The sequence below is a fragment of the Aedes aegypti genome, chromosome 1 (assembly GCF_002204515.2).
Source record: "Aedes aegypti strain LVP_AGWG chromosome 1, AaegL5.0 Primary Assembly, whole genome shotgun sequence".
Classification (NCBI taxonomy): Eukaryota; Metazoa; Arthropoda; class Insecta; order Diptera; family Culicidae; genus Aedes; species Aedes aegypti.
Genome location: NC_035107.1, coordinates 101487070 through 101513484, shown reverse-complemented (window position 1 = coordinate 101513484; position 26415 = coordinate 101487070). Strand labels below are relative to the sequence as shown.

The 26415-nt window shown below is 34.2% G+C and overlaps 1 protein-coding gene across 5 annotated transcripts in view; it reads right to left on the bottom strand.

The window, feature by feature from the left end:
- LOC5567928 (N-acetyl-D-glucosamine kinase) overlaps nucleotides 1–26239 on the bottom strand; it is a 55862-nt gene extending 29623 nt beyond the window's left edge. The window contains exons 1-2 of one of the 5 annotated variants that reach the window (XM_001651915.2): nucleotides 26129–26239; nucleotides 25494–25800 (exon numbers count right to left, since the gene is read on the bottom strand). In XM_001651915.2, coding sequence (XP_001651965.2) covers nucleotides 25494–25528 — 35 coding nt within the window. In that variant the 5' untranslated portion in view covers nucleotides 25529–25800; nucleotides 26129–26239. Of the gene's footprint in view, nucleotides 1–25493; nucleotides 25830–26054 lie in introns of all 5 variants that reach the window. The other 4 variants (XM_021843926.1, XM_021843917.1, XM_021843911.1 and 1 more) reach the window with 4 other exon arrangements.
- Between the last annotated feature and the right edge of the window lie 176 nt (nucleotides 26240–26415).

The following is a 26415-nucleotide window of genomic DNA, read 5'->3' as shown; positions in this document are numbered from 1 at the left end:
AGATCAATCTGATGAGGGTCGTGGGTTCGAATCCCACCGGTCGAGTATCTTTTCGGGTTGGAAACTTTCTTGACTTCTCAGGGCTTAGAGCATCGTACCTGCCACACGATTTCCCCATGCCAAAATGGTCAATTGACAAAGAAAGCCCTCAGTTAATAACTGCGGAAGTTGGTCATAAGAACACTCAGCTGAGAAACAGGCTTTGTCCCAGTGGGGACGTACCGTCAGAAAAAAGAGGATGCACGATACATTTTCGATTTTTGATTCTTATTGGATGCGTACTGCTTTCAAAAGCTGTTAAGGATTCACTAGTTACGAGTTATGGATAGTTGCCTATGTTTAGGGGAATCCGGGTCATAATGAGCATACAGGGCGAAATTGATAGTCCCTTATTCTCTGCAAAATTCATCGAAATTTTGTTCACTGTATGAACTCTATGAAGGCATTAAACATACTTTTTTTTATTGAAATTTGATTTCAACATTTTTTTAGCTTCAAATTACTATGTAAAAAAATGTAGAAGACTCTGATTTTTTAGCAAAGTAACAAACCAAGTGAATATTTTCTTGGTAGTATTAATGAGTAGAAGTCTTTTTTACATATCAAAACTAACGACGAGAACAGCTTTCCCGGGAAGCTCACAAAATTGATAATAGTGCTAAGGTATTATGCGGATTGCCGGGTGTAACAGCCAAGGTACGGTTTTCAACAGATCCCTTCAATTTGTTTGCTTCGCGGATAATATGCATGCCAGTCGAACATTTAGAAAAGTGGCAGCAAAAGTCGAGCTAGTTGTAAATGTGTCAAAAATAAAGAAAAGTCGCTGTAATATTGTTAATCGTGAAATGCGGATACGTATCGTTTGTGGAAGTCGTGTCTATTATGGGCTCTTGAAACAGCTGCGGTCAAAATAGGTTGACTCTCATACAAAACGCTCATAAGACCGGTTAGCATTGTGGCGTGAAATTGATTGTGTTGTTTGCTCAGATGGTAACTAAATATACTTCTTATATTTGGAAGCTAAGGGGCCATGCACAAATTACGTCAAGCTCCGAGGGGGGAGGGGGTCAAGTCAAGCGTGACAAGCCCTACAAATATTTCGGAGGACTCATACAAAAAACGTGACAAAAGGGGGGGGGGGGTGTCAAACAAGTTGAAATTTAGCGTGACATAATTTGTGTACCATCCCTAATTGAAAATTATATTTGATTTAAAAATTCAAAAAAAAACTCTAAAAGGTATCTTTGAATTCTGATCAAGAATTTCTGGACAATGACAAAATTTTACTTTCCTTTTCTGCAGCAGACAATTAACTGTTAATTGAACACTAGAGACTGTATTGAATAACCCACACTTTTTGTAAGAAAAAATGCACCTCATTCGAAATTACACAAGCCGGTGTCCACAAATTAAATCACTCATCGACGAGCAAAATATCGACGGACGACGACGGCAGCGACGCGTCGAAGTTAGCTGGCGCAGTTCAATCAACCGTGAAGCAATGAAGCGTTCGGTTCTTGGCTTTTTCGAATCCAAAACTTTTCTCTTGCTCAGTTTTTCTTTTGCGTCATGCGGACCCATGCAGCCGGTCGTTGTGCACGAAAATCGAAACTTTTAATGTGCTGCAGCCAATCAAACTGCATGGCAACGTTATACGGTGTTGAACAATACATTTGCAAGTTTTTCGAATTGCCCATAAAAAATGGTCAACTTTTCCCTCAGTTTTTCAGAAATTACTTTCATTCTAAACTATATTTTCGAATGATTTTTTTCCAGTCAAGAGTTCAAATTTAAGAACGGTTTGACTAAAGTGAATTATTTGACAAATTTTAATAATTTATATGGGGTCATGCACAAATTACGTCACGCTCCAAGGGGGGGGAGGGGGTCGAGCCAAGCGTGACAAGCCTTACAAAATTTTCGGAGCACTCATACAAAAAGTGTGACAAAGGGGGGGAGGGGGTCAAAAAAGTTGAAATTTAGCGTGACATAATTTGTGTACCATCCCTATACACAAAATTGAAGAAATTGCTTCATGGTATCTTTAGCAAAGTATTCATGTTATGTCTGACGTGCTGTAAAAATTGCACTGAGGTCCAGCCAACCAAAGTTTATCATTTTGTATTGAAAATCGAAAAAGTAGCAATTGTACTGACCAATACTGTAGCTTCGTAAACCAAGGCTCACGACGATGGCTTTGAGTTTCAATGCACGACCCAAAGCAATTTTCTGCATTCTACTTGTGGTGAATGTCAGATCAGTTCTGATCGGTGAAACCTCCGATCAGTGCCATATTCGTGGGGTGGATTGTTACCCTATCATTAAAATATACATAGGCATATGAAATCGGAAGAGAACGGAAAGCAATTTGATGCAGTATAGTACCTGAACAAGTCACAGTGATTTAGAAAAACTATCGATTCAGATATTTAAGGTCTAGCTGTAGGACTAAAGTATGGATGTTGAGTTGAGATTATATGATCAAGCAGGGTGAACGATACCTGATCGATATTTTACATCAGCAATATACTGCCCATAAACGCATAGTTGTTCCATCTCCATGTGACTAGGAAATCCAGCAGACATGGGACTGATATGCTTTTATGAGCAGTATATGTATGATATTACTTGTTATCAGTTTTGGGGATGAAATCTGCGGCTTATTTTTTTAGTTTTCTGACTTCTTTTCCTCTCTCGTCTATGTTTTTTTTTCAAATTTGTTGAAATCGTGGTCTTTGGTCAGAGCCCTTTACCACCACTTATCCTGAATAATCACGTGGTTTATAGGCTAGGAAGTGGCTTACCTAAAATCGTTGCGGAAAAGTAGATTTTTGTAAGGAAAACGATAAGTTCATCCTTATCCATCCACTTCTCCTACTTTATGAATGAGCTATAATCTTTAAATGAACATGGAAATCTATTCAGCAATGTATAAACATCACGTTAACATCTATACACTGTACAATTTACAGATACCTACATAAGAAACATCTACAGTATTGGACAAAACATTTGCAACTTTTTCGATTTTCCATACAAAATGACTAACATTGGTAAGCTATATCTCAGTTATGTATGGACCGATTTGAATGAAATTTTGGCAGAACATCATACATAACATGAGTTTTAACATGTATTTTTGAGTGATTTTTCCAATCAAAAGCAGTAACGGTTTGACTAAAGTGAATTTTTTGAAAATATTTTATACATGGCATAACTAAACATTTTGAAGGAATAGCTTCATGGTATCTTCAGCAGGGCTGGTAGCAGTCAGACAGTAAAATAATAGTGACTTTAGTGACCAAAATGATCAAAAAAGTGACTAAATAGTGACCAAAAAGTGACCTAAAAGTGACTTGAAAACTACAAGTATAAGTCACAAAAATGACTTGAAATGGAAATACGTTCTATGTGTAAATTAACCTTCTCTCTGTGCGAAAAAAGCTACGTTGTTTGTGTTTTGGGATCCCCAGAATGTTCAACAAAGCAAACATATAGTGTATAGCCTTTAGACTAATGAGCAACTTTGCCAAATACATCAATATTACAAATCATCAGAATTTAGAACCATCGTATGATCTATAGAACGTCATAGTCGCTTAGGGGAATCAGAAAACCATGTTTTTTAGCTAGCGCCATCATGTGGTGAAATTCCCAACTGACCAATGCATAATATAATAGCCCACTCCCTATTGCAAATCTTCACCGAAGAATGTATAATTTTATATAGAACTTCTTCTGAGATATTAGCATCCAAAGTTTCAAAAATTCGTTTTTAAACAATTTTTCACAATAACCCCTCCCCGCAATGAACGCAATGAAGTCCCCTTTTGAATTTCCTTAATTTTTTTTATTAAAATTCAAATAAATTTGCTTTCCAAAACACAGACAACGTACTATTTTCATGAAAATATTCGATGAACTATTTTTCAAGATAATTGATAAAAAATCCTATCACGGAAATTCACCAACGTATAAAAAAGTTACAGCCCCGTCAATGATTCTTAAAAGATGACGCATTTGAGATTTCACTTGACTTATCATTTTTTTACGAAACGAACATTAGTTTAATATTGGTGAAAAAAAAACATAAACTCTGGTATAATTTTAGCAAACTTCATGTTCATAAGGAACTTACTGGCAAAAATTAATTGAAGATTTTGAAGTAGCGATGCAAAACGAATTACTTGAAGCATTTCTCAACAAATCTGGTGAATAAATCGAGAGAAAATTTTTGGTTGTTGACGAAACTGCTAATCTGTGGCAGAATTTCTGTTAAATTAAACCGTTTCTTGCAAATAAACAAAAACTCCAGAACACAATTGATTATTGACGAATACGAGACAAACCGAATAAGATGACTGTTATTGAAAATAATCATATTACCGTAAGGACGCCATTCACCGCTCATTTGACAGCATTTCAACACATTAAATTCTGTCAAAAATTGGTTTTTCGATATTTTTCGCAACTTTTTGCGCTAGACGCAAGATAAAACATTTGTTTTTGTAGGAAAGAAGTTGACATGTGAACAACGTATAATGGTACCGAATAACACGTGTGCCAATGATACATGTGTAGGGCGCCATTCACCGCTCATCCTAAGTATTAGACTCTATATACACAACTAGTTGGAATTAATTTACTTTCATTAGCTGGTTGTTATCTTTGTACTATAGTACAATAACATATTAAAGCGTGGCAGCTAAGAAGCATTTTTCAATCTGCCATAATAAATTCATTGTTTAACTCATGTTTACCGCCTTTAACAGCCTAAAATTATTTTTTTAAATAGTATATAATATTAAATCATATGAATTTCATTCTGATACAATCCATTTTGGTATACTAATACATGTTGATGACTTTTACTGCGAAAATTTGTTAAGCTTTTTCAAAATAATTCAATGAGCGATGAATGGAGCATGAGCGGTGAATGGCGTCCTTACGGTACTCAGTGGCGACTCGCAACTTCACGTTTTATCTGATCTACGACCCTGAAATGATTAATTTTGCTTACTTAGATTATATAGCAAACAGTAAACGATAGAAATCGCTGAAATTTATAAACAGGTAGATTTGACGTTAGGGAATAGTCACTGATATCACTATTAATAATTAACTATCGTCAAACAATGTACTAACACTCATTAAAGAAACGTGTTTTTTCTACATAAATAGTTGATGAAAGTCTTGTAATAAAACACGTTCAAGGGTTAATCAATTGTTTATTTGTTGGAATTTCTAATGTAATTTCTGAAATGATTTCCAGTAAAATTAGTACTTGCTTTTGAAGTCCTGGACGAGTTTCTGACCAATTCTTTAATTTTTTTTATTCCTAGCCGTCTCTGGCTTTTCTTCCGGAGGAGTTTTGATGATGTTATTTGAGAAAGCGGGTTCAAGATTTCTTCTATACAGGGTGTCCGCAAATTATCCGAACAGCAAAATATAGGGAAAGATGATCTCGCATTGAAAACAATGAAGAATTAATGTCCATGTACCTTTCATAATACATCTATGCGCTTACACAACATACAACTTTAAATAATTTTAAATTAATTGCTTGTTACTGAGATAATCAAATTTATGTTTTTCGGAGACGTTTTTCCTGAGCGCCGCTAGTCATACTGGAGATGTGTTATCCCTAAAATCTAAAAGCGATAAATCCAAATGTCCAATTATTATTTGAAGTAACCTACAGTTTAGTGGCTTCAAGTTAGACTGGAAATAGAAAACACAGCGGAAAAAATTACATTTTTGCGTGTCTCAAGGATCAAATCATGTGTCTCTAGTAGATTTGGGGCTGCTGAATCTGATGCCGTTCTCAGAAATGTTCCAGCACGTCACAATTTTTAGCTACAGGTCGCCAAAGTTGAATAAAACATTGGTTTCATTGATGTTCACATAAAATTTAAACAAAGATTTATCGAACAATTTTATCATGCAAAATAAAACTATAACTTTTATTTCATATTTAATTTGGTTGAAATTACACGGTTAAAGTTAGATTAAATCGATTTTTTCAACATGCCTATAGTCTCCATACAAAGTTTTTCGTTTCTCTTATATGGAAAAATACAATACTTTTCTAAACCAACAAAAAATAACTTTTGAGCATCGGAATTCTGATGAACTTTGTAGATAAGTCAAGCGTGTGCTAGAATAAGGGCGTAAGTCGCATGATCGATTTCTCTTCATCGATCATCTCTTCTGGGAATAAAGGTGACAAGATACAAGTTTCTCAGCATTTTTTCACCTCAGGACGCAAGATTGCATCACTGCCAATCGGTCTGAAGTGAAAAAAATCCAACAAACCCGCATCTTGTCACCTTTATTCACAGAAGAGAGGATCGATGAAGAGATATCGATCATGCGACTTACGCCCTTATTCTAGCACACGCTTGAAGTATTGTTATACACATGATGTTTGAGTTCTGAGGCAAATTAAGTAAATAAATTGCCATACAAGCTGGCAAACTTGCATGCAAGTTGACTTAAATAGTCGAATTTAGCATTTTCAACTGCCAACATCTCAAAAACTAGACGTGCTAGGATATTTCTGAAAATGGCAATGGATTCAGCAACCCTTAATTAAGTAAATAGCGTTATTTTGGTGCTTGAGACAAAATCGTGTTCCGCAGTGAAATTATACGGTTCAAAGTCAGTTCTACGGACATTTCTCTTCCGTCATGAAGCTCGAAAAACAGCTCCGTTTGAGATACCTCAACATATTTGGCTCGGTTTTACAAATATTTGAAATCGGAAATGTGTCAAACCTACTTCTTAAGAATATAATAAGCCAATGGATAAAACCATGCAAGAATATTGAATTTAATATGCTTGGTTGTATAGAGCCATGTCTTCAAAGTTTGTACGGATAATTTGCGGACACCCTGTAGCTGTAGATTACTCAAAACAGATATTGGTCCTGGTTTTTGCCAAAATTTAATAAAATATTTCGGACAAAAAATCATCCCAAAGATGCTTTCTAAGTTTTGCCAGAATCTTATCTAAAAATTATTACAGGAAATGTTGACATTTTTCATAGGAAATGTCTACAGAATATTTACTTGAATTCTTCCAGAAGTCGGGAGTCTTTATTTTTCTTGAATCAATAATCTTCTTTCTGTTTGATTTTGAAAAGCTATTAAAGCCTAACTTGTCATTGGCATCAGATCAAGAAAAAAGTGACTTTAGTGACCATTTTCCTGAAAAAAGTGACTTTAGTGACTTTTTGATGGAAATAGTGACTTTTTAGTGACCAGGTCGAAAAAAGTGACCAAGTCACTAAAAAGTGACTTGCTTCCAGCCCTGCTTCAGCAAAGTTGTAGATCTCGTTATGATGAACAAGTATGCTGAGAACAATTTTTGTGTATGGCTATCAGATTTTGAGATAAATAGTTTTGAATTTTTCATCGAAAATTACACTTTAGTTAAACCGTTATAACTTATAAACTCGTGATTGGAAAAAATATTCAAAAATATATGTTAAAATTCAAGTCATATCTGATGTTCTATGAAAATTTCATTCAAATCGGTATATACATAACTAAGATGTAGCTTGCCAAAGTTCTTCATTTTGTATGGAAAATCGAAAAAGTTGCAAATGTTTTGTCCAATACTGTAGTTGTTATGAGGAAGAGATTGTTCACCAGTTTGTTCCACTCGAACATGGGAATTTATTTGCCGATTAATTTGGATTTGTCATGGTTGATGGACGATGGCTAGAGCAGCGAAACAATTAAATCGCCAAAATAATCGCTCTTCTGTTTCTTCGCTTTGGCGTTACATCCTAACTGTGGCAGAGCCTGCTTCTCAGCATAAATTATCCAATTATCGAACCAAATATAACTTATCTTGTTGAATAGCTGCGCGTTAATCGCTATGGCTATTTGGGTCCTTTTTTTAGAATTATTTTCAAATACAACTTTACTAATTCTTCAGGGAAGTTCCTCTCAAACTTTTCCAAAAAATTAAAGTAGGGGGGGTAAATGGTTCAAAAAAACTATAATAATTGAATGTAAACAAATACCAAACGGCGATCCTTTAACATATTGGCTTAAATTTTGCTAGAATATTAATAATACTTATGTTTGCACAAACATACACATTTTTTTCTATTAAAAAATTCCCCTAAACAAGATTTCTTGTAATATACCCAAAAATAGAAGTTTTCGCAAAACTAACGTAACTTTTATTCATACGACCAGGCATATTCCGATAAATCGAAAGGTATTACGTAGATTTCATGGAACTAACAAGTTTTTCTGCGAGACCCAGACATCCAGAAATCGCATGAAAGTTCACGTTATAACCCGTTTATACATACTAATTACATCAAACCCGCAAAACACCGTGGATAAACTCGTCAGATTGATGAGTTTCCTCGCATGAAACACTTTTTTTCTGAGATCATTTGTACAATTTGCTTCATCCCGTACACTCGTACAAAGTAAGTCGAATCAATCCGTAGCAGCTGTCAAATCAACATTTGTTATCTTAAGTTAAGTCGCATAAGATCACAGGTTAGTTCGGAGCGGTTCCACAGAAAATGACGACCTTTTTCCCAAATTTCATTTTTATATTTTGGATGAAATTTTGCACATGCTTTCTTTATGCCCAAAAATGCCTTTTTGCATCATCGGTTCGCCATTTTGACTCTAGCCTTACTTTTGAGAAGGGCCTAAGAAAAAATCCTTAAAAAATTATAACTTAGAAACGGTTTGTCCTATCAGTTTTGTGTCTTCCGCGAAGTTTTGGGTTATTGTTGGGAATATCTGGAAAAAAATATACACTGTAAAAAATATGTTGTAATTTTCTATATTTCGAAAATAAAGCTTAAAAATCAATTTTCTCAAAAATCGTATTTTTGATTTTTTTTAAATTTTTATATGTTAAAGTAGACAAAAAATGAAGTTTTTTGCAGATGGAGAAATCATGGACAAAAAAGCTATGATTTTTAAAAAAAGTGAATTTTTGAAAATGGTCATACAGGTCGGACTCGATTATCCGGAGTATCGATTTTATTTTCACTCCGGATAATCGAATCCTCCGGATAATCGAATCACTAAGAAAAAAATTAAAATATTCGATAAAAGAACTTTAAATATTATCTTTTTTGTTGTTTTATTTATATGATGCAGTGGCGTAGCCAGAAATTACATCTAGGAACAGTAGGGGTATTTACAAGAAAAATAAATTTTTGACTAACCTACACAAAAAACACTTTTTCAAACCCCTCTTATATTAAATACGTTTAAAACTGCAAAACCATTCATATTATATCTTGCAATACCAAATTATATTAGATTTATGCATAAATATTGAAAAACAAGAACATCAAAAAACAAATTCCGGAAAATCGAGTCTAAAATTCCGGATAATCGAATCCCGGATAATCGAGTCACCGGCTAATCGAGTCGCCGGATAATCGAGTCCGACCTGTAATAAACTTTTTAATTTTTTTTAACTCGATTTTATGAAAGTACGCAAAATTTGCAACGATAAAGGTATACAGGAAAATCAGGCTAATTTTTACCGTTTTAAAGATACAGCGATTTTAATACAAAGTTATGATATAATTTTCAATTCTCGATCATTTTCGAATGTTTTTCGAGGCTCATAAGCCTAGAAATTTGTTCATTGTCTGAAAGAGCAGATCATTTTTGACTAATTTTTGACTAAATGTTTGAAAAATGTTTTTCATGGTATGAGGCGAAATAAAAAATGTGCCCTGTAAAAATGATTTATTTATTTTTTTAACGAAACACAACTTCAACATTTAACATTGTGATATTTTGATATGTAATTATCAAGAAAATATGGAACAAAATGTTAAAAGTTAAAAAATAACGAATATAAAACAATCAATACGTGAAATGCATTTATATCGATTTAAGATAATGAAATATTTCCATTCGAAAACAAAAGCTTTATGAGTAGAGGAGTAACGTGCCCAGTTGTCTCACACAAATATACCTGATGTTTTCTTAAAGCACAGCATGTTGGTATATTTTTCTGGTCGGACAGAAACGTACCTAACAGTTGATTCAAGCAAGTGATAAACAAGCAAGTGAAAAGTAAAAGATAGCTTAGAACAAAGAAGTATAAAATGAACACCATCAACAAAGGTTGTGTAATTGTGTTTTCAAAAAAGTGTTCAAAAGGTTACCAAAATCTCACGGAAAGTAATATTGTGTCGTTTACAATTGGCCAAAAGAACAGCATTATCAAGCAGTGATGACTTATCAAGTAGTGAAGAGGAAGATGTTTGCATGGAAGAGGAAACAATAGAAGCATCAGCATCAGCAACTTCAATACAGTCAATATGAATATTCCTAATCAGGAGTCATTGGAAGCAACGTAAGCAACTTCAACTACAACAGAGTATGAACATATCAAGGAGCAACTCAATGAACAATATTCGAAAGCAATAGCTATTCAAAGAACACTAAAATACGATATTTTTATTCCAGTTTCCGTAGATAAAATTGAAGTTAGACAATTTGATAGCTAAAAAATTGTAAACATTATGAAAAAGTAAGAAATCTGTATCAAAATAGGACGCTCCATCATTGTATAAGAACATGAAATAAAATGCTTTCAGAAAAAATATTCTTTATTTTATCAACTTGAAAAACATCCGAAAACAATCAAAAGTTGTGATTTTTCAGTACATTTAATTTTAAAATCGCTGTATCTCGGAAACGGTAGCAATTAGCAAAATTTTCTCATATACTTTTTTGGTTGCAAATTTTGCGTACTTTCATAAAATCGGGTCGAGAAGCAAAAATAAATATTTATTTAGACCATATTACAAAATCAACCTTTTTTAAAAAAAATCATAACTTTTTTGTCCATGATTTCTCCATCTTGACCCACTGTGCAAAAGACTCCATTTTTTGTCTACTTTAAAATATAAAAAAAAAAACAAAAAAACGATTTTTGAGAAAATGGATTTTTAAGCTTTATTTTCGAAATAAAAAAATACAACATTTTTTTTACAGTGTATATTTTTCTTCCAGATAGTTCCAACAATAATCTAAAACTTTGCGGAAGACACCAAACCAATCAGACAAATAGTTTCTGAGTTTTAATTTTTTGAAAATTGTTAAGGCTTTTTTTCTTAGGTCCATCTCAAAAGTAACGCTAGGATAAAAATGGCGAACCGATGATGCAAATAGGCATTTTTGGGTATAAAGAAAGCATATGCCAAATTTCAGCCAAATCAAAAAATACAAAAGTAAACCGACATTCGAATTCAAATGGAACCGCTCTTCGGTAAAATATTTATACACTCGCATTGTATGTTATTATTCATCACATAATATATGCACGCATATCGCCTCCACTTTTGTATGTAGAAGGCCTTTTCGCGACAACTTATAAGTGAAATTTTGCACATACAAAGCCTCCAGGTCATTTCGTTATGCGTACATTTTGGTTGTCTGGGGATAATGGGGCTCTGCACTGTTTTGATTTTGCATCGGATTTTGACGTTTACTGGCCTTGTTGTTTACAAATTTAATAAAGGAGTAAATGAGAGAGAATGATGTACGGTTCAAACTTTTGCCCCACTATGGGCCAAAAATGGTTTCCAAGCATTTATGCAAAAACTAATGCACCTCAAAGCATTATTATGATAGGCCAAGAAATGCCCGTGCATTTTGTTCCACGCAAAGAAAGTTCTTCTGTTCGATTCATATGATATTAGAGTGAAAGTCTCCTACTTGAGTAAAATTCGAATCACCATGACATTTATGACACCATGATTGAGCTAGAAATCTAAAACAAAACTCTTGCCCTACTCGGAATTGTTGCTCCACTTTACTCCATATATTTTTTAAATTATTATTTCACCAAAAATTGAGTGTGATGAATTAGAAGGAACTATTTTGTCGAGACAGCCTATTCAATGCATCAATAAATTTGATTTTTCGTAAAAAAAATGGCTTTAAAATTAAAGCTATTTGAAAATTTTAATGAGTTACATAAGTTTGTTTCCATACTAACACACATTTTGATCAAACTTGATCAAGTGCCATAAAATTTGAATTTAGATCAAATAATATTGCATATTTTTAAATTACGAATGTAACGTACGATTCAAAACAGTTACGTGTTATATGAATAGCCCCTTTTGAAATAATATAAAAAAGCTTAACAAGAACAAGTATTTCTTTCATTAAAGTGATAAAACTAACTTTGGCCTAACTTTTTTTTTATCATTGTGGTATTAATCGAAAAAACCCCTAAAAATCTAAACTAACTAAAAAATATTTTCATGAAATCTCAAACTATTTCTGAAATTCCTCCAAAAATCAATTCAACTAATTTCTCCAAAAACATCTCAATAAAGATTCACACAAATATTTCCTTTTGATACAAAACAAAAAACGATCTGGAAATTTCAGAAAATATTTCGCTTTTACAATTACATATTTTGCAAACAATATGGCGATTCGCCAAACCCTCAATGTCTTAAATGCCCGCTAATTGTCGAACACACCATAAGGAATACACGGTATGTTCAACAATACGCGAGATTTGTGGCTGTTCAACAATAGGCGAATTACACTACTCCATTTCCCAAATCCAACGTTACAACACACTGTGTTTTATTTTCTCAATTTCATGCGTTTTTTGAATAGCGCCTAAACCGTTGATTTTAGCGATATAGTTTGTTCGGAGAAGTTTCTTGGTGTATTAAAGCGCATCTTTTGATGCAAAAAGTTTTGTGATCAATCCACCTAGCAGTGAGATAGAAAAACTATTTTTTCACAACATTTAGATAGACATATGTTGTCTCCGGCAAAGTTGTAGAATTGACCATTTGAAACAACTTTGTCGAAGACACAATTTTTCTAACTTTTATACTTTTTAAGATATATGCCGTTGTATGTGAATGGCCCCTAAAAATCATATTTTTTATCATAACTTTTTTCCAAGATTTTTAACATTTTTTGTGTTTTCTACAAAGTTGTTTGTCATAGAAAAACCCGTGTTTTTGTTGAACATATCATTATTCTATCTTTTAAAGTAACAAAGTTATTCATGAATTACTGTTTTTTCAAGGGGTAGTTTAGGCCTCTATAACTGGCTTCGGCGCAAAATGGCGCAGACAATTCTTACAAATCATGAAAGTACCATATCTCGTCTTTCGGCAGTTGATACAAACTTTTGTCTATAAGCGTCTTTGCATGGGTGTTTTCTATCAAACAGATAAGCCTTATTAAAACGAATTCGACTGATAATTCTTTTACTTTAAGAGATAGAGAGGTGCAATGTTCAGCGAAAACACGCGTTTTTAGATGTTTAACACATTTTCTACACTGAAAAAAAAAAATGATTCAAAACTTAAGAGTCGATTTAAAAAAAAAAGCCATTTCAGATTTTGATCATCCTTAAGCAAAAAGTTTCGTAATTAAATTAACTAAAATTCTTCCATACATTGCAAATTGGGCATATCTAAGGGAAAAAAGTTTTTCTAACAACGAATTTTTCAAGTCCAAAACTGAATTTTTTTTTCAAAGATTTTGTTCTAAACCGTCAAATATGATCGTGTTTTCAAGTGATAAATGAGTTTGAATCAGAAATAAATTGTATTTTTATTGAGAATAGTTAAAAAACGGAATTATGCAGTGATTATGTTTTTTAAATGAAGGCAATCTATGGATTTCGCCTCTGCCTATGAGAAAATCAACTCCGTCTAACAATCCGACGGATTTTTATGGTTCGAAAGATTGCAAACATTGAAAAGGAGCAACCTGATCCATACCCCATTAAATTTTCTTCTAGAAAATACTACTAAACGTACCTGCGTTACAAGCCAGATGAATAAGAAATAATGTTTGTATTGTTATCTACCTAAAATATCCGTTAACGACCTGAGTTACTCAACAATCACCACGTGAGTGTATAGAAAGATAGGTATTTAACTTATAATTGTCGTTCTACCTATGCATATAACTATTTAAGCTTGATGTCAATAAAATTCTTTTCATTTTATCTAAGTCATTTGTGAAAAGAAGTTAAAGATGGATCAACAAGATTTATCGCGCATTAAAATTTCGAGATGTTGCGCCGGTATAAACAATCCTAAGTGCAGGCGTAGCCAATTGCGAAACTTGTCACCGACAATGATCGAACACATACGTGCTATGGGATATAGTCATCAGCTTGATGAAACTATGCATATTTGTGAGTCATGTCGCTTAGTGATCAGGCTCCACAGAAGTCAGTTTTTTATAAGCATAATATTGACCCTTTCCAGACACCTGTTAAGATTGGCTTTGACCAAATAAGAAATAAAATATTATTGTGATATCTTTCCAACCATTAAAAACCCATCGGATTGTTAGACGGAGTTCATTTTCTCATAAGCGGTTTGGTGCGAGATCAATTGTATTTAATTAAAAAAAAACTCTGTATAATTCCGTTTTATTTCTTTTAACTACTCCCAATAAAACAAATATAATCTATTTTGTGATTAAAACTCATTTATCACTTCAAAATATGAGCATACTAGACTATTTAAAGCGAATTAAAAAAAAATAAAAAATAAAAATTTTGGACTTAAAAAATTCGTTGCTAGAAAAACTTTTTTCCCTAAAATATGCCCAATTTGCAATGTTTGGACGACTTTTAGTAAATTTAATTACGAAACTTTTTGCTTAAGGATGATCAAAATCTGAAATGGCCGTTTTTTTTTTAAATCGACTTTAAAGTTTTGAATCATTGTTTTTTCGATGCAGAAAATGTTTTTTTATTTTTTCAATATTTTTCTCTAAAACGTCAGGAAATTTCACGACAGTCCCCAATACAACACTTTTTTGTAGGTCTTACCGTTTTCGAGTTATACGGGTTTATAAAAAAAGTAAAAAAAAACTTTGACCCTTTTCAAATGTTAGTCTAGATCGATTTTGGAAATACAAAATATGCAAAGTATCTTAGTTTCACATACTTTTGATATCCAGAAAGTTTCATTGAATTCTGAAGGGGTGCTGCCAATCGCGTGTCGAGTTGGCGTGAAATCCGTCTAAAGGTTAGTTAAAAAACTAATAGGAGTACACCTTCAATTATTATTGCAGAATCTCGGTTTATTTTAACTACGATTTGCACAGCCGAGTAGTCAGCAAGCAAATTCCATGAGATCTCAGGAAATAATTGCCGAGAATAAGCTAATTGCACTTCGTTACCAAGTAACCTGGAAATGTGTTAGTTAAATTTCGAAATGTGTTACTTAAATTAAAAAAAAAACGAGATTCGCACAGCTTGGCTCGTGAAAAACAACGATGGCCTACCAGCTTTATAGTAGCCCTATATTAGCACGCAAGACGAATAAAAGTGCTTTGGTTATTTGATTAAATGGAGAAAATTAAAAAATGAAAATTAAGATTTCTCTTGCCTTCTGCAGTCAAAACCTGCAAAGGCCAAAAGAAATCTCAAATCCACAGTCGTAACCAGATCAGTCGCAAACCAGACAGAATCACTTTTTATACATTTGAAATGATTCTTAAATTTTCAAAATATATCATTTGAAAACTAAGTTCATATGTTTGTCCATTGAGTAAAACACGAGCAAACATGTTTTGTAATTGGAAATGTAATGAAATACTACCACTTCCGATTGGCCGATCTATGTACATCGGTAGTTATTGGATGGTTGTATTTAGGTAAAACAAAACCAAAACAAGAAACCAAAATACCTATCAACACGCCCGCCGATCATTGTGATCAACCAAACTAGTTTACGCTTCGAGACCAGTTTCAAGAACACCGACATTTTCAAGTTATTTTTTTTTTCCTATATAGGTAGGTACCTACGTTCTTGTGTATTGTGCATCGAGATTGAAACGTGAAACCCATTCTATGCAGATGACGAACAGAGAACCAACAACCGAAAACGTGCCAGGTGATTGTAAGCTCAATCGTATGTCTCGTTTATCGAAATGACCGCCTGGATAGAGCATCGAAAGGAAGTGGCTATCATCATCTATAGGTGTATAGAATATCATCTTTTTTCGTCATTTGAAATTAAAGTTTTTGAAATTTTGATTGGTTTTGTTGAAACACAACTTAGTAAATATATTTGCATAACTGCTCATTTGCCTTTTCAATTCACTGAACAGCAAGTTTATCTGGCAGCAGTATTAAACTGGCGTACCGAAATTGACACGCAATAAGTCTATTTTTTTTATCATTAGTGACATTAATGCCAAACATAGCTCGTAGTACAATTCTTAAAGCAATTCCAACGACAGGATTTCATTTGACGAGTGCTCTTCAGGATATCACTCAATTAAATACCCTGATATTCTTACTTGTTTTTGCTCTTCAAGGAACCCTCCAACTCTTGATTTGGTTTTAATCGACTCTAGTCACCTTTGAAGACAACTGGTTACTCACGTTGACTTTGATTATGGCCATGTTGCTGTTACATTCCAAATGTCACATGAAGCGATTCTATCAGCTCCACTAAGGCCACTTTTAGTTATTAAAAAGCTATTTGGAATGCATATAAAACATACATCGATAGTAATCTTGATGTTAACATTTCTTTGCAAATTGAATTTTATAATGATAATCCTCTCGGTACTGCGCTACTGGTACTGTAATGCCCCTTATTGGAGCAAGGAGCATTGAAGTACAAAAATGAAGTGAAATTCGACTATGTGATTATAGCAGATGTTAAACCCATGATCCGTCATAAAACGTGAGGAGAAGGCAATTTCAATGAACTCTCGAAGCTACTATGAAAATTATATGGCAGGCTCTGCATAAAGACATTTAAAAGAAAAATCTCAATTGAGAAACAACTATACTGTACATAAAATATCTTAATTGAACCCTTACTCTAATTTTTTTTTGGAAATTATAAAAAAATGAAAAACCCTCCAAGGCATATTCCGTTGAATTGCGAAATAAGCTCAAAAACTTGCTATGCAATTTGTTAGCGTGTATAATTCTAATTTAGGACTCACTAGTCCAGTTACTCAAGATTCCGAAAGTATTCTCAACCAAGAGAACGTTTTCCGAAAAAAAATGAGACTGATTAAGGAGAAGTGATAACTGTTATCAAAACTAATATGATAGTCCATTGCATTGATGGCATTTGTACATCTTCACAAAAAAAAAATACAGATATAAGTTTATAATTCCTGGTTGGTATATTTAACAGATGTTTTCAGGTGGATTTTTTTCCTGACAAATGGAAAAATGTCATTAAAATGTAATTAAAAATCGAAAAACCTGTCGAAGCTTCTAACTATTATCAAAACAGTTTGCTTTCCCCAAACAGTGATCTAATTGAAAAAGTTATTTTGAACGAAAATTAAATTTTCGCCAATTCGGGTTCCGACATAGACATTTTACCACTCATCAACTTTTATGTGAAGCGAATTTGATTCTTTCCAACAAATCTGAGGGTTTCGAGTTAAAGTAGCCCAATGAAATCTGAAAAATCTGAAGGTTATTTAACTGGTCTTGCTTTTCTAGACAGGAAACGTTCAAAAATGACGTTCTTCTTTGAGGAGAGAAGCATCTAAGAAAGTGTGACTGTACAACATGTTTTAGGTATATATTGCACATTTCTTTTACCACTGGACTATCGCAGAAGTTTTTATAAGTTCGGAAACGCTAATAGAAATGTGCAATTGACTTATTCTTCGCAAATCAAAGAAGAAGTGCTCTGAGGACACCAACATAATTCGATGCAATCCCACACTTTTATTCACACTTTCGCACTTATGGCAGTCCAGGGGTGAAAGAAATACACGATATATTGAAAAGTACGTGCCAGAAAAACGATGGACGTCTTGTTTGAATCGTCCCACATAGAAAATAAGCATTCGACAGTGTTTTGTATCAAGCTTTGATTGTATACATATATGTATACATGTATGTTATAGCATGAGCATGAGCCCGAAGATGCTACTCCGTTATTACAAGAACAGCTGTACTTACTCAGGGAACCAACAGACACTACTCGGGATCAGTAGCATCCTCAATGTGTAAGTACTGCTGCTCTCATTATTATAATAAAGAATAACGGCGCCGGTTGCGTCCAAATGCAGGTCAATTCGGGGATGGGAGGGAAATGTTGACGTGTTACTTGCTATATGTATGTATGTTATAATATCAAAAACACTTTAATTTTTCAATATATCGTGCATCGCTACTTGGGCACTTCCATGATTCAGTTTGGCATGGAGGGTTTTTCTTGGTCGAATTGTCTGAAACTTTGCAAAAAGAAGCATTTCAATACGACGCATATTGTGGTCAAATATGAGCTCAGTAGCTTTCAAAAAACCCCACTGCCGAAGTGGATCAAAAGTGCCTAGAATAGGATCCGGCTCCTTACATAGTTTAAAAAAGAAGGCCAATATTGTACAATATTTCACATTTGACATTTGACTTTACCGAGTTTCTTCAGAGATGGAGCCTGCGTGTCATCTGCAGTAGAATTTAAAAAAAAGAGTGGGGTATTTGCCTTCATGCTTGAAAAATGTAAAATTTCTTCTAATGCTTCCAAAACACATTTATTAAATTTCCATTCTCTTTATCTGAAACCTACAATAGAAATTCATCTTTTGTAAGGGGCATTCAATCCAACCTTCAACGTATTGGCTACAATATTGCTAAACAAACTTGTTTCATAATATTTATCCATTTTTGAATATAACAGTTTTAAAATTGAATGTCTTTAACATACTTTTGCCTCATCGGTGGGACAAGAGTTCATATCTAGTGTGAGGCAAAAGTTCATTGGCCGAAACACAAAGTATCGATACTTTATGACATGCATAATTTATACTAGTCATAAAATTAAGTTTACAAAAAAACACACACACACACTATTCGACCAATCCCGACTAGAATCACATAACAAGATTATAACACATTTGTAACAAAAGCTGTTAAAAAAACAGAAATTGTTATAATTTTGTTAGCAAGATAGGTTTAGGTACTTAACTTGTAACATTTTTTGTACCACATTTCTAACAACATCTATATAAATAAAAATGGAATGGTGTTTGTATGTCACGAAATGGCTTACGAACGGGTCATCGGATTTCTATAATTCTTTCTCCATTTTGTTCGTCAAGGGTTCCGACGTGTTTGTGTGTATAAAAGTTGCAGGATAGTCACCGGGAAAGTCGGAATAACGAGAGTGAACGGAACTGTCATTTTGTATGGGACGATTCGTACTGGTTTTCAACAGCCTACTTGATGGCAAGACGAAGTTTGCCGGGACCACTAGTTTGTTATATTTTCGACCTTGCATTTGTAAGTTTGTGTAAATTACATCCGAACTTATGAACAGTACTAGAATTTGCAATAATTTTGTTATTATGTAACATCTTTAAAACACATTCTGTAATAATTTTGTTATAATTATTACATGATTTGTTATGTTTTTGTTTTATTTGGTGCGAATTTTGTTACAATTTTTGTTATTTTAACTATTAACGGTACATGTTTTATAACAACTGGTGATATAAAAAAATCATATCAGGGGAACACATTTTGTTATAATCTTGTTTCATCCGACTGGTCAGGATGGATTACAAAAAAATGTATCACAATTGTATAAAGATTTGTTACAAATAACTAATTTTGTTTTATTTTTGTTAAAACACTTTGAGCTGATGGAGTAAATAATAACATAAATAAAACAAAAGACTGTTTCAAATTTGTCTTATCTTGAAACATAATTATAACACATTTTGTTATACAAAATCTTAGAGCAATTGCTTATAAATGGGCGCTTTTTCATGTAAAGAAAATAGCAAATTTTGTTATTATTCAGTTATGGAAAATAACAATATGAGTTACATTATTGTTTGATTTGAAACATGAAGAGTTCCATTTTTGTTTAAGTTAAAACATGTTTTGTTTCAATTTTGTTTAGTGTAGGGAAAATTTTGTTACATTTTTTGTTATTTTAACTACTAACTAGCCAAAATACTCTTACTTACTATTTTTAATGTAGGGTTCGACTGAGCAGAATCTCAATAGAGAATCAAATAAGTAGATTGGAGTACCTTTTAATTCCATTCTAATTGCTTACTGGATACGAGTGAGTAACTGCAAGTGTTAGGCGAAGTACGCGTATCTGTCATAGATAAGCAATTAGGGCGGAACTAAAAGATATAAAGTACTCCAAACCAGTCTTCAAAATTGCCTTTGCATTTCGTTGCTTTGATTCATAAAATAAGGAGAAAGAGAATGCACGATCCTTATTTTCCAATCCAACAAGGCTTTGATTTGCTCCAATCATTTCGGTGAAATACTGCATCATTTATCTGAATCATTTGTGGCTCCTTCGGCTTAGCGCACTACGCTGCAGGAGGATAACAAACATTGTTGGTAGGCTTAGCAACCAACAATATTTTCTTCTCATTGCAAGGTCACAAAGTGCATGTCAGTACCTATCCAGTTGAAAAATAAAATTTCACTGCTTCTCTAAATGGTGGACAATTTTGTGTGAACAATGGGATTCTCCTGAAGCTGTTGTTAAGTATCAATTGATTTGCCAAAAAGCCTTTAAAAGATGTTAGTGTTATCTTTTTTTATTACAGCCACAATCAACTTCAAATGTGTCTCCCGAAGAAAATGATGTGATGTTTCATCTTACATATACTTATGCAATCTAACGACATTGGCGTTATGTACGGACAGCAGCATCAACTCTGTAGCGCTGTTGGATCGCGGTATGGATCGTTACAAATCTGCATGTCATTTATGGAAAGGACCCTGTTTGACACATTGTAATTCAATACTTAACAATATGTTATCGCATGATTAATGACAATAAAAATGTCTTTGGGAAAGTTCTACTATAACTAAAAAATAAGTTTTAACCTGTAATATACGCCTCTACTCTAATCTTATTTGCATTGGTTTGGCATTCAGTCTTATAAAATCAGAAAAAAAACAGCGATTTACTATTTTGCGGCGTTATGGTGCAATGTAATTTTCTGATTTCATAAAACTGATTGACAAACCAAAGCAATTAAAGCATTGATAGTCTAAAAACCAAGCTCTATTCTTACTCCAAATTAACCCTTCCATTACCAACCCCCCTAAACGAATGTTGGAAAACACACGTTTTGGGTCGTAACTTTTGTTTATATTTTTAACCCGTATAGGCCTGAGTGACAGCAAAAATGCTAAAACCCTCACCGCTCAGCGAATTCTTAATGGATTCAAATGATTTTTTGTCAGTATACTGACACACATATCTAGTTTCTACAAGTGGACAGAGGAACGCGGAAAAATTCCTGTGGTCGGAGTTATCCGGGTGCATCACTGGGTCAGGTCGGGTGAAAAGGGTACTGTGCGTTTATGCCCCTGAAGGTAGGCAAATTTCAAGTCACAGAAAATTTCCGTATTCGGTTATAATGACGCCACTACATGACGGAATTTTAAGAAAATTGCATTAGTGAAAACCTGATGAGAAACAATTGAATGGGGTAACTAAGAGTTTTGCTTTTGATTAATTCTACAAATGACCATTTTCGGGCCCCGGGATGCCTCAAACTTACGATAAAGTGGCCAATTTGTATCTGAACATCTGTGCCAAACTTATGGGAACGCATTTTAGTGCACAATTATGTTTGATTTCTACTTTTTGAGAATTTAAACGGTTTAGTATCCAACAATTCTATAGCCGGTTCTTCCGGACATTACGTCCGAATGGCCACATCCGGTATATTTTAAACGATGCAAAACTCTTCATTTATAATGTTGAATATCAGATCTTCTTGATTTATGCAAATTAAAATGATTGTCATTGCAAATAAATAAAGGTAACTTGGCATGTCCCAAAAAATAGCCCTTTTTTACCCGACTTGACCCAGTGACCCACCGGAATAACTCCGGCCACAGGAATATTTCCGAGATCCTCTGGCCACTTCTAGAAACTAGATATGTGGGCCAGTGAACTGACAAAAAATCATTTGAATCCGTTAAGAATTCTCTGAGCGGTGAGGGTTTCAGTATTTTTGCTTTCACTCAGGCCTATACGGGTTAAACCAAATTTTGACACAAGAAGCGGATGTCCTTCTAGTTTGAGGGCTTGGACAGAATTTCAAGGTTGGCCACCTGGTTCCGGAGCTATCAAAACCACGAAGTTTGATGTGTCACATGACAATGTGTACTGATTTTTAAAAATTGACCCCGGAACCGGTTCCTCGGAAACCCGGAAACCGGTTCCAAAGTGGCCAAATGGGTTCTGAGCTATGTATCTCAGTCATAGAATGCAATCATTTGAAAAATCATGAATTTGGATGTGTCGCATGAACAGGTTCCCCGGAACATCCGGAAATTGTGATCCGCGGCATGCAGTGATAGGTTGTTTCCGAAAGGGGAATCAAGAAGTTCTAAATGAAAGCTCGTTTAAAACCGCTATTTTTCAAAGGGGTTGTTTTTATGCTTACCGAGGCTGGCAATCCAAGGTCTAGATTATGCAGTTTGCGTTGAAATGATTTTAATCAATGATGCATTATTTTTTATCAAGTGAGCACAGGAGCAATTGAATTGAAAAGGCGCAATTCCTACGCATAGCATTGATATTTTCAAAGCATGCTTTTCAAAATATCTGTGCAGAAATGATGATCTTTGAAGACTGCTCCAAACTACTTTTTTGATAATTTGTTAGAAATAACGCGTCAATTGAATATCACAATGTGTTATAACTCTGTTGTAATTTCTTAGAATAGGGTTAATTGTAATATGCCTAAAAACAGCAGTTTTTCGCAAAACTTAGAAAAAACGTGAAATTTTTCAGGACTGGTTGCGACTAAGTGTCTTGAAAATAGGAACTGTAGAAACCTCTTGCTTGAAAAAAATAGACCAAACATAAACTCAAGACAGAACAAACAGGAATCCAAAAACAACACGAAACCTAACAGAACTATGAGATAAGACACTTCTCTGGCAATATTCCCAACCAGACGGAAGAAACAAGATTGTAACAGAATGTGTTCCCCTGATATGATATTTTTATATCACCAGTTGTTATAAAACATGTACCGTTAGTAGTTAAAATAACAATAATTCTAACAAAATTTGCAACAGATTAAACTAAAATATATCAAACCCTGTTACAATTATATCAAAATTATTACAGAATGTTGCAAGGATGTTACAAAATAACAAAATTATTGCAAGCTATGTTACTGTTTATGACATTAGATGTTATTTGCAACAAACTTATAAACGCGATGTGAAAAATAAAGCAAATGTTGGTATAAGTGTGTTACTACAAATATAACAAGTTGAGAACAAAGCCATCTTGATAACAACATTTTATCAACTTCTGTTATTTTTAACTGCTGCTGATAGGAATGTGTTATAATCTTGTTATGTGGTTCTGGTCGGGTTTCTATTTTTTTTTTTTTGGCAATTCCTCGTGATATTCCGACAAACACTGCTTTCTCAAGGAATTTCATCAGAAACTATGTCAGGTTTTTGCCCTAAGATTAAGATGTTTAGGAAGAAGAATAGATATATTTATTTGAAAAATTTGCAGCCCGAGGCTGGCTCGAGAGGTGACTCTTAAATTTCTCCAGGAGTTCATTTAGTCATTACAGTGAGGGCCCGGTTTTCTCAGCCTCTCGATGAATTTTAGGCTGACAAAATGGGGAACCTGACAAAACTGGGTCACATTTTTGTTCATTTTTTTTTTTGAATTTTGACGTGTTAATATTTGCTTACGAACCGCGCTTACAAGCTACATGGACTTTGAAGGATACGAGAGACATAGGTGTAGACAGGTTTACAATAATAGGGGGGTTGTAAAGAGCGGCTTTGAGAATTTCGTTCACGAGTTTCACGCCATAACGATGATTATGCACTGCCATTTTTTGCATAAAACATAAAACTATGCAAGATAACCACCCTACTTTTTCACAGTTAGCAATGTGAAGTTATAAACGCCTATTGTTCTGATGTTGAGTACCGGGATCATTTAACGTTTTAGAGATTTACTCATTGAAAGAATTCCGAAGATCCGATTCGTTGTGGTCCCTTTGATCGGCAATATTACTCTGGTCAGTAATACAATCGGGATCATCATGAGTTCCAAGTTACATGGCCGTTGAATTATCTTAGAATTTAGATTAGCCGTGGATTCAACTATTTTTGTCAAAAACTCGAGAATTCACCCTTTTGGGTTTCATTGGTAGAAATTCTGTGAGAATCTTCTTTGGAAGATCTCCTAGACCTAGAGTAACAACTGAAGAACGGTTGAATTCTTAGTGAAAAATATTTTTGGAGGAGTCCGAGGGTATTTTTTTTAATCAATGTAATGCCTGAGAAAATTACTAGATGTAGTAACGTTGAAGTTCTCAAGGAATTCTTGAAAAATTGCTGGAAAAATATCTGGGAGAATTGGTTGAGGAATCTCGCAGAATTTCTGTTTAAATCCCTGTAGGAATTGCTGAAAGTATTCCAGATGAAATCTCTCGAGAAACCATTATGATAATTCCTAAAGCTTTTTCTCGAGAAATATGAAAATAAATTCTTGAGGAATCAGTTGAATAATCTAGTAACAGTCCTTGAAAAGTTTCTCAGGAGCCTGTTACGCACTGCAAGTAAGATATTGAAAAAAAAGAGACTTTAGAGAACTTTCATCAAAAATAGAGTCACAGTCTCTAAAAATACTTTGTATAAAAATCCAAAAAATGGCACATATTTATTGTAGGACGAAAATGAGTGCCTTTCTCCTAATCCACCTCAAACCATCCTGATAACAGATCTAGAAACGTCTTTACATAAAAAATGAACGTTTTTTTATTGTAATGAAATTTCGATCGAAAATTACAATTTTCATGTCTAAAGCTAAGTATGCTGGCTCAAGAAAAGTAAAGAAACTCCTGGACTGAATAGGTCTAGAAATTTCCTACAGAGAGCCCCATTTGAAATGATGTTTCTTCTCAACTGCGTACAGTTCTTTGATCGCTGTCAAAGATATATGATTGCCTTGACTTTTTCTTGAAAGAAATTTCCACGTATCGAGCTAGGCGATTAGTTTTCTTCTCTACAGCAAACCAGCCTTATAAACAATAAGAACCATAACTTTTCCAAACCTCAATCGATTTCTATAATATTTGGAGTGAAAGTATCTTACTTGAATAGCATTAATGATATTTGTTTTAAATTGAGCTAGAAATTTGAAAAGAAACTTTACTTTAAACCCCACTTTACTCCAACGTTTAAAACATTACTAATAATAAATATTACTACTAAATACGAATTTTGCCAAGAATATCAATTTAATCACTGCCAATATTACACTTCGACTATGGTCTGCCTCAACGCAATATTACAGTTATTAAAAATGGTATGAATATAAAATTAAAATAACCACGTTCCTAGCTTCAATATACATAATTCCAAAGCTAGAACGTGACATATGCTTACATTCATAGCCTGTATTATTACACTTCCAACTTCTACGAGGGATATGTAGTGTCTGCAAAACTTACCCTTCAACGCCACCGATGTAAACAACTTGTGTCATGACCGTGCCTTTCGATTTCTTGGTGACGCTGGTTTGGCGCTACGTGTCCTACTAGCGCTCTGCTCAAACTTGTTTTCTTCGCCGATTTGCAGCAAATTGTTGGAGGAGTTGCAGTCTCTAGCTTCAGACAATGGGGAAAACCACTAAATCTAATAGTGCACTTGTCTGGTGCTTCGGAAAGCGGACCACAGTACTCTCTTCACTAAACCCTTGTTATCGGGCAATCTGCCGCTGCAATCACTTGCGATACAAAACTCAACCTATATATGTAACTACACCAAAAACACACACAATATACAAGCTAGAGGTAAACAAAACGGGTTGGAATTTTGCCAACTAAGTAGATAGTTGTTCTTTCGTTCAAGATGTGCCAAACTTTAAACCAAACAAACGAATCACTCGAGAGTAAACTTTCACACTCCAAAGCCAACTAGAAGAACACGTCAAATTTCATCTTCCATTTGGCTCACAGGCTGCCTTAAAAAATATACCTAAAGCTAGAAAAGTATCAAATCAAAGAAACCACTTTTTGAACGACTTATTTTCTCCTATGCCACTTCCACTGTTGGCAATTTGTTCAATCCACCAAACTCCACTCACTCTCACTTCCTGGATCGAGACGATGAAGGGAACTTGAAAGAAACACGTCCTACACGGTCCGCTATCCGAGCGCGAATAAAACGAGAGTGTTTAGCCAGCGAGCTGAGTGGAGCAACTTGTCGCGAATATTGTGGCCTGGCCCCCAAAGCTGCCCATGCACCACACGGTCCATTACCTTGCTTACACCTTCTCTTCGAGCATTCTTTTCGTTCAGACAATCTATTCGACACTGCGGGTTTTGTATTCAAAAATAGATAGCATCGCTTGTATGCGGGGTGAGTGTATCG